Source organism: Genypterus blacodes, unplaced genomic scaffold (assembly GCF_046128005.1).
Source record: "Genypterus blacodes isolate CSIRO-AG114 ecotype Tasmania unplaced genomic scaffold, CSIRO-AGI_Gbla_v1 ptg000002l_1, whole genome shotgun sequence".
Classification (NCBI taxonomy): domain Eukaryota; kingdom Metazoa; phylum Chordata; class Actinopteri; order Ophidiiformes; family Ophidiidae; genus Genypterus; species Genypterus blacodes.
Genome location: NW_027466816.1, coordinates 1,188,655 through 1,201,564, shown reverse-complemented (window position 1 = coordinate 1,201,564; position 12,910 = coordinate 1,188,655). Strand labels below are relative to the sequence as shown.

General features: G+C 44.8%; 1 protein-coding gene across 1 annotated transcript in view; it reads right to left on the bottom strand.

Annotated features, from left to right (window-relative positions):
* Window positions 1-12,910, bottom strand: part of adam19a (ADAM metallopeptidase domain 19a) — a 39,831-nt gene that overhangs the window by 7,516 nt on the left and 19,405 nt on the right. The window contains exons 4-16 of the mRNA XM_076148304.1: window positions 8,872-8,953; window positions 7,452-7,528; window positions 6,514-6,697; window positions 5,622-5,687; window positions 4,816-4,887; window positions 4,569-4,735; window positions 4,171-4,255; window positions 3,768-3,910; window positions 3,402-3,579; window positions 2,618-2,707; window positions 2,203-2,398; window positions 1,827-1,935; window positions 890-1,094 (exon numbers count right to left, since the gene is read on the bottom strand). Coding sequence (XP_076004419.1) covers window positions 890-1,094; window positions 1,827-1,935; window positions 2,203-2,398; window positions 2,618-2,707; window positions 3,402-3,579; window positions 3,768-3,910; window positions 4,171-4,255; window positions 4,569-4,735; window positions 4,816-4,887; window positions 5,622-5,687; window positions 6,514-6,697; window positions 7,452-7,528; window positions 8,872-8,953 — 1,654 coding nt within the window. The remainder of the gene's footprint in view (window positions 1-889; window positions 1,095-1,826; window positions 1,936-2,202; window positions 2,399-2,617; window positions 2,708-3,401; window positions 3,580-3,767; window positions 3,911-4,170; window positions 4,256-4,568; window positions 4,736-4,815; window positions 4,888-5,621; window positions 5,688-6,513; window positions 6,698-7,451; window positions 7,529-8,871; window positions 8,954-12,910) is intronic.

Sequence of the window (12,910 nt, the reverse complement as noted above, 5' to 3'; positions counted from 1 at the left end):
ACAAAAGCATCAGGATGAATTCTAAAGTGTTTCAGGCAGTTATCTGTTCATATTCAGCCAAATGTTTCAGGACTCATTTGACAGCGCTTCACAGTGCAGATGGACTATGACCTGAAGCATACCGTGAAAGCAACCAAAGAGTTTTTTAAGGCAAAGAAGTGGAATGCTATGCAATGGCCAATGCAATCACCTGACCTGAATCCAATTGAGTATACATTTCACTTGGTGAAGACAAAACTGAATGGAAAATGCCCCAAGAACAAGCAGAAACTGAAGACATTTGCAGTAGATGCCCGACAGAGCCAGGGACCAAACCCAACGTCTGGTGATGTCTGTGGGTTCCTGACTGTCCTGGCTGTCACTGACTGAAAGGATTTGCAACCAATTATTAAAAGTGACAATTTTATCTATGATGGTTAGTTGTCCAATTACTTTTGGTCCCTTGAAGATAGGGAGGCACATATAGAAATGGTTGTAATTCCTACACCGTTCACCTGATTTGGATGTAAATACCCTTATATTAAAGCTGAAAGTCTGTATCTAAAGCACATCTTGATTGTTTCATTTCAAGTCCATTGTGGTGGTCTACAGAGCCAAAATTGTGAAAATTATGTCAATGTTGAAATACTTATGGACCTAATTGTAGAAACTGAATTACAAATCAGGCTGCACATGTGCGAAGAACATGGTCCACAAATGAGTTTTCCCATGAACACGTGTTTGCTTACCGAAGCTGAGGGATGATTCAGGAAATAACCCAAGACACTGTGTCACTGGTCGGCCTGATGGTGGCGCTGTGATCACCACGTTTACATTTTGGCCCATAACTGTAAGTCTAGTTCAGGATCTGTCCCCATGATCCACTGACACGGAGGCAACAGTAACCCACCTTTCCCTCTCCACACTTGGTGCCGGTCATGACCAGGCCGGGGTCGGGCAGGTCACCCTGGCCGTCCTGGGTGCTGTAGACGTAGGTGCCTCGGCACTTCACCTCGATGCCACCTGTCTTGATGGTGGTGTCTATGGACACGGCATTGGTACCTTTGGGCTTCTTGGCGGCGCTGTGGCACTGGATCTTACCGCACTTAGCATCGCTGGAAACAGACAGACATTTTTATGTTATTTTATATTTTATGTATTTAAGTTCTTTTGTATTTGCCACAGAAGTGGTGAAAAAGTAACCTGACAGCTGTGTGGCAATATTGGCACATAACGAAAAGGAATTACAGCATTTCACTGTTCATCAATACAGATTGATAAATCACATACTTCTTGTAAGAATATGGTTGGGGAAGAAATAAGGGTGGCAGGCAGGAAATGGTAAACACACACACACACACTCGAGTGGCCTGTCGTCACAGACAGATGATGAACGATAGCGGCGGTGCAGAGATTCCTGTGTAATTATAACATGCAGAGAGGGTATTTACACATCTGCTGTGAGTCGGCGTGGACACAATCGCTAATGGCTCCTGTGGGACGCCAACATGGATTTGTTCTGTGCTGAATCAAAGCAGTCAGCCTTCACCGCCTTAATCCACCACCTCATTTACATAGCTCAGACACTAATTTGGCTCCATTAATTAGTGCTGGCACTTTGCCATGGAAACAGTCTCTAGAGGCCTGTGTTCAGGACCTGACTGTCTGTGTGTGTGTTAACTAAACAGCTAACTGCAGCAGAGCTACATGGTTCATGTTACATTCACATCTTTTGCATATCCCATGAACTGCAGCCTGTCCACCTAATGTTAACATATGATGCAGTGAAAAGTTATCCTCTCAAGTTGTATCCAAGTTATTTTTGTGTAGATGTGTGTGTCGCTCACTTTTTGTGGCATTTCATGTAGTTTCCGTGCCCGTCTTTTCCACAATTTCCGAATGCGTTCCCGGCTGCGTTGACATCCTCGAAGCAGGCATCATGGGCCGGCCGAGCTCCTGCCACCAAAACATGCAAACACACCAATGAAGACGTTTCCTTTGACTCACACCACAGTCTTCCTGCGTCTGTACATCATTTATATTACTCCACCTTATAGGCCATCCAGAGTTTGAGACTGCTGGCGTGCTAACATTAAGATACATCACATTCAGTCTGACCTGGTAAAACCTAAAACACTTTACACATATAATTTAATGATGTTGAACCAATGCCGCCGCAGACGAGGCACACAACGTAAGTTCCCAACGTCTTTGTTTACATACCGTAGCCCCACAGCTGCACGCACTGCTGCTCGTGCATCAGGCACATGCCGTTGTGGCAGTAAGCCCGATCGTACTGACAGGACGACCCGTCCAGCAGGTAGACGTTAGCAGGACAGTATGGGGAGGCGCCGGTGCAGTACTCTGGGAGGTCACATGACCCCGCCGGCCCGCGACACATCGTACCGGCCTCTGTCAACTGGGAATCACACAGAAAAAAACACAAGATCAGAGCCGACCTGGTGTCAGGTTCAATCCCTTCAGATGAGTCTGACACGGAAGCGACTCAACAATAAAGTCTAATGATTAAGGGGACTTCCATGTGTCCTGAAATAACGACTCTAACCCAGACCTTTCTTTTAGGTGAGCTGAGGGCAGGATCCTTGTAATGGTCAGTGTGTGTGTGTTTGTGTCTTACTTTACAGCCCTCACAGCAGACTCCGTGTGCACACTGCGCCTCCTCTTTCAATGTGCAATTACTAGCATTGCAGCAGTCATTGGTACATTCCTGTAACACACACACACACACACAATCACAATGAAATCAAAACATCTGAACATGGCTTAAACTTGCCCACACATTTCAACCGCACGCACACACACGTATCTGAGCTCAACCCCATATCGGCAAGAGAGACAATCAAACTTCGGTGTTGCTTGTGTGTCAGCACGCAGGTGGAGACAACATCTGCTGTTGCCATGGCGACCTGAGTTAGGCTTTGAATGAATGTGGGAGTGAAGCAATGGAGGAAAAAGCCAATTACACCACAAGAGAAACGCGGAGGGATTACAGAGGAACACAAGCATCGCTCGCCCCCATCATGAGTCCGTACCAGGAGACACGCTCTTCAATTACATCTCACTCTCTCTCTTCCTGTACAAATCTGCATTATTAGAATTTAAGCGACGGGTTCAGGCTGATCCGTGCCTGTGTGATGACGCTGTGGATTCTTCGCTTGCTGACCACCAAAGATAAAACGTTTAGTGTAGAAGATGAGTTTGAATAAAAGTTGTTTATTGTTCCTCAGAGGGGCGATTCAGAAGGTACAGCAGCATCTTTGGATAAACGTACTAGTTATATGAACACACAAACGTGTAATATAGAATATGCTACAATTTAATGTAATCTAATCATACTGTCAAATATCAGTGACAACAATGCAGCCAATCAGAGCACAGCACCGTCGTTCCCTCTTCCTCACCTCTGGTTCTCCACAGTCGCACTCCTCTCCATCCTCTACGAAGCCGTTGCCGCACCTCTTCCCCCCCACCAGGTCGTTCATGTTAGGCATGTTGTACAGACACATGCCCCCCCCCTTCTGGAAGTAGCTGTCCAGGTCTCGCTTGCTGCAGCTGCTGAACACGCGAGGAAACGGATGCCTGCGAAAACAGAAATGAAACATATACCATCTCTCTTCCTTCTCCAGCTATAGTGCAACATCCTCTCCTGGCTTCCCTCCAGAATTCGGCAATATTTTATCAGATGAAATAGTAATGAACATGCCGAACTTGTGTTGGTGTCTGTATGTATGTATGAAATGTAGATGAGTGACGACGCGGGCGCTCACCCGGTGGCGGCGGCCATCACGCAGCCTCCCTGCTCGGCGGTGGCCTCCATGCAGCAGCCGTCATGGTCATGGCTCATGCCGAAGTTGTGGCCAATCTCGTGGGCCATGGTGGCGGCAGCGCCGATAGGAAGGTCGGAGTGATCCTGAGGGGGAAAGTGAGGGGAAAATGAACGGAAACTTGTTTGTGTCGCTATGAAACACTGATGAGACTGCAATCACGGTTTGGTGAGGAGAGACAAAACATCCTGATCACAGAGAGGATTCAAGCTGTGATATGAAGCTGTTAATATGAACCCAAAAGCACTGAAATGAACGACCCAGCGAGGAGCTCATAAAGAAATGAAAGAGAAGAAAGAGGAAGAAGACAAAGGAGAGATTCACTTCCTCTGCATGAGTCACTTACCACATTGATGCCGCCAGAGTTTTCCAGACTGCACATCCCCTCCAGCGGTGCCATTCCGATGGTCGTCCCTTTAAAAATCACACCGCTGTCACGACACACGCACACACACACACACGCACACACACACACACACACGCAAATATCACTTTTCCTTATCTCTCCATTCACAGCAGATGCACATTGATTGCGGCTGCAGAAGTACAGCAGAGAAGCTAAATTCGGACGGGCAGTCTGGAAAACTAAACATGGAGCGAATATGTAACAAAAGCCTTGGATGCTGTGAGGTCCAATCACAACCCCAAACCGGTCGTGTTCCAGCTTTACGCTTACATCATGTTCTACAAAGAGCGTCCAGACAACAAAATGTGTGTGTGTGCGTGCGTGCGTCTGTGGCTCACGTGAGCAGCTGTGCGTTGTCGTGTTTCTTGCGCGATTTCAGCTTCTGCCTCCACTGCAAGAAGGACCACAGCGTGGCGTTGGGCTCCTCAGTGACGATGCACTGATCCCTGTCGGTCCAAACCTCCAGACCGATCAGGGGGACGCGGATGTTCAGGGCCCTGTAGAACTGAAGGGAACACACGCATCACACACGGCAACAAACTCATCTGAGCTTTTGTAAAGTCACATGCGTGTGGCTTTAGTCACCTTATCCACGTAATTGGCAATTTCCATTATCCTCAGCTTGGTTTTGTGATAATCTTTATTCTGCCGTTTGAACTGCAGGACAGAGAAGAAGAACATTGCAGCAATAAGTGAAAACTCATTGGAGACATCAGAGACAAATCAGCTGTAAAGAACAATCACAACCTGAGGAGTCCTGCTTCTCCATTACAATACAATCTACAGCCTTCTGATTGGTCATCATCAACCGTTACCATGGCATTAAAGTGGGACGCGGCAGCTCACCAGAACACTAAACAGACTTGATTTGATTTGTAAAGACGCAGCCTCTCATAACGGGAGATCAGAATGCATTTAAATGCTCCTCCAACTGAAGGTTCCCCCGTGTCTCCACCCTGCAGTATGTTGTCGCTTGCTCGCACATAACCTCCGTCTATAAGCCTCCATGAGACGATCGTCAACGGTGTGGTCAGTTGGAGTGTGGCACATGCAGCGCTTCGTGGGTGGAATTCCGGTTCCACTTACTTGAGCAGCTGGGAGAAGCTAAGAGAGGGTAAAACCTGTATGTGTGTGTGTGTGTGTGTGTGTGTGTGTGTGTGTGTGTGAGCTGTTGTTGTGTTTTCATCTTATCTCTGCTGACATGGAACAAGCAATTGTTGACACATTTACTCCATTTAACAGGAACGCTGACTGAACTGGCATCACTACAGCGTGGTGTTAGGGACTGTGGTGAAAATGACGTCCTTAAGGCAGGGGAAGGAAATATTTCTAACATAAAATTCTCAATATGTTTTTAGCATAGAAGCTTTTTATTGTGAGGTAAATCTTACCAGAGCGTTGTCTGCCACGATGTAAAGCTCCATGTACTTGGTGGTTCCCCAGACGTTCCTCTTAACCTGAGATCGGAAGATACAGAAGATGGGAACAAGGTTACGAATGGGAGTAACCAATCAGTCAGCTTGTTTTGTAAAAATGTGAGTTTGTTGCTCCTTCTACAATTTTGGCTCAATTGTCTTAGTTTTTTGGGATTTTCTTCACTGCATTGATCTGATTGGATATCAGTGTGGAGTGGGTGGGGCTCATTCTCACAAAGAGCTGCATTTTACGTGTGAATTAGACTGTAGACAAACATAGTGCACGTGTGACCTCGCTACCTAAGCAACATGTGAAACTTCAATCCGTCTGATTGTGATGCTATGAAACGGTTACGTTTTGTCAATAACTCTAGAAGCAAGACGATGTCATAAGTGGTGGACTACTCAGCCTTGGTGGAGGTATGATTTCGGTGGTTCTTGTTTATTGGTTTTCTGTGGTTGAGACCTTCTGAATGTCCAGAAAAAATGTGATGGAGCAATGAAATCCCTCCATTGTTTAGTTTATGCTCTGCTCAGAGTCAATTACAGACATTAAGGCTCAACTGTAATAAAAACTAATTGATATGCGGGTCGGGGGTTTCTGTCTGGCCTCCATAACGCGCTTTGGCAGAATGTGCAATGTTTGCCTGTGCAGCTCTGCTCACACGTTACTTTGTTGGTTTGCGGCCGAAAGCCTGGAGACTCTTCTGGCTTTCCAGCATAATGACAGAGGATTAACGGGCAGCAGCTGAGAGGCTCAAGGCGGTGGAGGTGGAGGAGGAGGAGGAGGAGGGGATGAAGGGACGAGCTCAACAGCTATGAGGAGCGGCCGTTACTGAGGTGGTTGGGTCGGTCATGTTACACTGACCCGTGAATGTGGCGGCCTGAGCAGGTGGGAGAGCAGGCTGAAGTGCGAGGCGTCATGGCCATGGCCGCAGTTTCCCCCTTTGATGTGCAGGTCCTGGGCGTCAAGCAGAGAGTGGAGCAGCGGATCCTCGCCACTCACTCGATCCACATAATAGCTCAGACTGGAATTCAAAGAAATCAGGCCCCTGGTGGAGGAAAGGTGGAGGAGGAAGAGGAGCAATGCACAAAGACAACACAAAGAAAACAAAGTCAGTAGCACGTTTGGGAAGAACACATGGTTGCTCTCTCTGTTTATGATATGATTGTTTGCTCTTATGAGCGCTTGCTGCTTTCAGATCCAACACTGATACAGATCTGGGCCTGGTTTGGCTGTCAGACCCTCGCTGGGCCACAGAGCACAAACCCCCCACACTCTGGATGGGTTCTGACCTCGACCATCAATCAACCATCAATCCTACCAGCTGAGGATTAAGGTGCAGCTGAAGATGTGGGGGGGGGGAGGGGAGGGTTCAACTCTTGTCTGAGCTCACAAAACTAATTCAAAGGGAATCAAATCGCAGCCTGTTTTCTCTTCATCATCTCTGAGTGACCGCAGGGCATCGGGCCATAGCTTGAGCCATGGCTTCTATTGGATAAAAGTGTTTTCACTTGCACCAGGGAGATCATGTGTTCATTTGTGTGTTTGTCTGTGAGCAGGATCTGAAAAAGTGAAGGATTTTAGTAAAGCTCAGTGTGCAGGTTGGTCTGGATCCAGAGAGACACCAGTGACATTTGGCTGCTAGTTGGCCTGATGGTGGCACAGTAATAAGCATGTTAACATTTTGAGCTGTAAAGTTTGAGCCATACATCAATCTGCACCCATCCTTATAGGCCACGCCCATTTGTGCCTGACTAGTTCTGTTCTGCAAACATGTCTCAGTATGACAGCAGGTCGTGTACCTCACTCCTGAGCACGTGCTGACAGCGAGCCAGGACTCTGGATGTCCTGACACACGGCCGTGGTAGAAGCAGTGATCCTGAAAGGAAAAGACACATCAGTGATAGCTCATATCTCATGGCGAGGAACAATATATGACGATGTTTAAGCAGACATGTGAGGCACTCTGACTATGGATCAATGTGCCGGGTCGATGGGGAAGTGTAAACACCTGGAACGTGAAGAGCGTGAGGAGCACGAAGAGCAAGCTCAGCGAAAAAACGACGTCTGCCGATCAATAATGGTGTGCAGAAGTGGAGATGATTCAATTCATCTAGAGTTCAGACAAATTAACTAATTACTCTTATTTGTGTTTCTCAGAATCCCAATTGGCGTCCCAAAGACGAACAAATCAATGATTCCCAACAGGACAATCGCAGTGAGCCACAAACCGTAGATTTGACTAAATGTAATAATTTCGTAACTTTCATTGAGACTTCCAGTCATTGTGGAAATGTTCTGTGTCTTTAAGTTACGTTTATTTTTGTGACATTGTTTAGTTTTTATCTGATTCAGTTTGATTCTCGTAACCTTGCACATGTGAAAATGAAACGGGAAGTATTCCGAGCAGAAGTGAACATTTTCAGAAGATTTTCAGATTTCACAGCTGATTTCACTTCAACTTTTCTGTCTGACAATTTAAGTTCAAGTTTTTATCAACAAAATTTTATTCTATTTTCAGTCTATAGATATTTTATTTAAAAAATCAAATACAACTCATTTAAATATAAATTGATAAAATACTCATACTAATAATAATGATAGTAATAATAGCAGCATTGCTTTCAAGACAGAAATAAATGTGAATTGTATATAAACACTGAATCGTGTCCATGTCTTCATCTTTTCCATCTTGTCCGTGTAAGTTGACATTTCAGTCTCATCATCACTTCAGGTTCATGCTGCGTATCAGAACATCGACATCATCATAACATCAACCAGTCTGTGCATCCCTGAGCCCTGAAGAACAAAGCATCCTGCTCGACGCTATTAAATTATGCAGGAATGTCATTTTTGGTGTAAAGTCTGTGTGTGCTTATCAGAGCATGAAATGAGTTCATTTATTTCAGCAGCGGCGCTGAGCACTCGCCTATGGACAATGTTAAAATCAATTGTGAGCGAGGATTTGCTCTGTTATCACTACGCATTACTCGTGATTGTACCGCACAAATGAGGTTTAACAAATAGATTTCCTTTTTCACCTCAGCACCAAACCATCCGTCTCCCCTGAGTACAGTCAGGCGCCTCGCTCTTTACTCTCTAAAACCTCTCCACCGCTCAAACTAAAACGTGAGATCACAGCCATCGATCCTCACTGACAACACAGATTCAGTTGATGTATGTTAAAATTTAGATGTACATATGTTTCTGCACACGACTCACAGCGTTGTTGTGGTTGGTCACAGTCAGCGGCCGCCCGTCCTTGCTGTAGAGCGTTTCTGTGAAGTCTGGTCCCAAGAGCTCACTGGGAAAAAGAGCAGAGAGAGGAAGAGGAGAGGACAGATTACATATGATGTTATGTCACTTTGCAGTATGTGTCGGGTCCAACTGAACTCTTGGGTTACAGATTCGGCGTCCGTCCACCTAAGGTTTGCATGTTTCATCATGCAGTAATGCTGAATATAAAACAATCAGACAGATCTTTAGATCTAACTTTGTTTTTAAATCTGCTCCATTAATGATGGACCACCAGATCATGTTCCTGTAACTGACAAGCCTGGTTGGGAAAGGCCTTATCTCCTCAGCTCAACGTGCTACCAGCCAGGCTGCAGTGTTTCATGCTGATAAGAGAAGAGACGGAGAGGGGAAACATCAACACGTATCAAATCATCTGTGAGCGACTTACCCCAACAAACTGCTTATCTGCTAGAGCCAAACACTCCTCTATCTGCACTTTTGTTACTGCTATGTTGAAAGAAGATCGCCAATATCGATAAGGAGGAGGTTAATGTGCAGCGTCCCCGTAAAGGTCAACCTACATCATGAATGATCATCCGTTAGAAAAGGCCGACATTTGTCCTGAGCTGGAGACAAAGGACTCTATGTCAAATCCCAGGACTTCACTGGACGACTGCGTCAGCAAAACTCCAATACAAATCAGGGGCAGGATGTAATCTTCGGAACGTCTGACATTTGGTTGTTATGGTAAATAAGAGAGAATAGTTCAGTCTTGGCAGAGGTTTAAGCGCTCCAAGTCATCTCTTGTCCAATCTGTGGCAGTTACACATTTCACATAAACATCCACAAGAACAATCCTTCATACCTCTGCCAAGGCCCAACAGTCAAGGCAAAATTATGGAAAATCTGGTCCCCGGGGTCAAAGTGAGTTGCTGAAGCTGATCGTATTAGATTTTGATTGTACAATGTCACTATTGACAAAATATAACTGTTTTCAGTGATCACTTGATGTTGTTCATCTAGAGAACGGGATCAATGGCACAGGTTTCATTTTTTGCGAAACTAATGAGCTCACATGTCCACCAAGTTTGCTCACAGTCAACTAATTCATTAATAATCTGCAGCAGGAGAATAAAAAAAACCTTTGAGAGACAGAAGAAAAGATCCTGCAGAAACACACAGGGCATGATGTATGTCTTTCGTGAACTGTGAAACATATCTACAAAGGCGTACGGGAAGTGAGAGCTGGGCGTTCTTCCTTCCTGTTCACGTGACTAACATGCAGCACCGCGTTTCACGAAGTAGATCAACAGCTGGCTTCTCAGAAACTCAGCAACTGCTTTAGTTTGGTTAAAGGTGTGAAACACAGCCAGGATGTGGCTTAACGCCACGTATCAAACTCAAGGCCACAATGCATGTTGACACCAGCGTCAGATCAGAGTTTATGGAAAGTGTTTTCCGAGGATAGATTCTCTCATATTTTAGTAATCTCCATCTGTGAACGGCTTTCTGTGCCTTGCGATCTTCTTGAAATTATGTTTGCTCTCCCCAGCTTTACACAGCAGTATCCAAATCGCTCTTTTATGTTCATTTCCAGCTTGGTACTTTTTAGTAAATGTAGTGTTTGTTCTGGAACATTTTTCTTTTTTCTTTTCTTTTTTCACCAGACGTTTGGTTTGGTCCCTGGCTCTGTCGGGCATCTACTGCAAATGTCTTCAGTTTCTGCTTGTTCTTGGGGCATTTTCCATTCAGTTTTGTCTTCACCAAGTGAAATGTATACTCAATTGGATTCAGGTCAGGTGATTGCATTGGCCATTGCATAGCATTCCACTTCTTTGCCTTAAAAAACTCTTTGGTTGCTTTCACGGTATGCTTCAGGTCATAGTCCATCTGCACTGTGAAGCGCTGTCAAATGAGTTCTGAAACATTTGGCTGAATATGAACAGATAACATTGCCTGAAACACTTTAGAATTCATCCTGATGCTTTTGTCAGCAGTGACATCATCAATAAATAGAAGGGAACCAGTTCCATTGGCAGCCATACATGCCCACGCCATAACACTACCACCACCAAGTTTCACTGATGAGGTGGTATGCTTTGGATCATGAGCAGTTCCTGTCCTTCTCTATACTCTTCTCTTCCCATCTTTCTGGTACAAGTTGATCTTTGTCTCATCCGTTGATAGGATGTTGTTCCAAAACTCTACAGTCTTTTTTAGAACTCTAGTCTGGTTTTCCTGTTTTTGAGGCTCACCAATTTCCATCTTGTGGTGAACCCTGACAATCGAGGCACCTCTGAGTGCGTCTCCTTTCTTAAACACAAGTAGCTCATTATGTACCCGTCACTTAGCAACCAGTTAGTTTATGCAATGTTCAAGGACTTCCTTGCTAAATGGATAAATAGCACAGACAGATCCACAAGAGATAAAGAGCAGGAAATGTATCTTTCCTCTTAGCAGTGCTGCGTTTTCACCTTTTCATCACATAATAACCCCCCTACGGCCTTTGGCACCGTTTAAGGAAGAATTAGCTGTAAAACTCTGTCCCTTGTGGCTTATTCATTGCAAGCATCAATTAAAAAGCACAACAAAGACAGCAGTCATAGGTCTGTTCTGCTGCAGAAATAATTGGTTTGGATTTCTTGGTGTTTTCCGTGATGAAGTCCTTTCATTAGGCTTCAACACAAAGCGAGCCCAGTTTACCGTAGGACTGCTTTGAGGTGCCGACGGTGATGCGTAAATTAGCCTATAACTGCACCTCAAAAAAATCTTTCTCTCCACAACACGGATCAATACTCAGACAAAAAGAAAGCAGAAAAACTATTTAGTATTCTATGGAACTGAGACTTCTTTTAAAAATGCACATTCACAACAGAAATATGACAAAATAATAACTCTGAATCTACAGTACTGCGGTTCTCAATCCGTGTTTGTACGTAAATCACCTGTGCCTTTAAATGATGGGATGTAGCAGGGAGGCAGTAGTCGAGTGGGTAGAGCTTCCGCTTAAGAACCGGAGGGTTGCCGGTTCGGGTCCCTGCCGAGGTGCCCCTGAGCAAGGCACCGAACCCTCAATTGCTCCCCCCTCTGCGAAGGGTGGTAATATAATGTAATGTAAGTCGCTTTAGATAAAAGCGTCTGCCAAATGATCGTAATGTAATGTAATGTTTAACCCTTTGGGGTCCTCGACACAACCAGCAACCAAAACAAATGAAACAAATCCTGGGAACATGACAGGGATATTCCACTTTCACTCATTTATTTGAACATTATTTCACTTCATTCATTTATTTCTTGTTCTACTGAGCTCATTCTAGCAGTCAGCATGTCATCAGAGCAGCAATCATCTGGAACAGGCTTACTCAACAGGCGGCCTGCGGGCATAGAATACTAAATAGACATCACGCAGCTTATGGTCTGGGTGCGCTTTCTCATTTTTGCCCTGTTTGCTACCGCTAACAGGGCAAACACGGGGAGAGGACATTTATTCTGCAATGATGAGCTTTTTTCACGGACCAGGCAAAAACATCAACTTAAAAAAGCTGGTTTCTCTGACTACTGATGGGGCTCCTTCCAAAGTAAGAAAAGAGAAAGGATTAATTGCTTTGCTCAGAAAAGATCCTGAAACGCCTGACTTCTTCTCATATCACTGCATTTTGCATCAAGAACAATTGTGCGGCAAGCTGAGAGGTGGAGAGCTCAGAGCAGCTACAACTGAGCAACAACCAGATCTGAAAGTACTTGTCAAAAGAATGCAGACTCAGAGCTCTCACTAGGTATAAGTAACAACTATTTGTTATATAGTTATTGTTATTAATATTTGTGAAATGCAGACTCAGAGCTCTCACTAGGAATAAGTAGCAATTGCAAACGTTATCAATGTCATCAATGCAAAGCTATTCACTCCAGTGTTAATAAAACATCAGCTTGACCGACACTTGTCATCCTTGGAAACGCAGTCGCTACACCACATTTGTTACTCTAATTGAGAATATTTGTTAAATATTCCATGATGCTTTGCAAT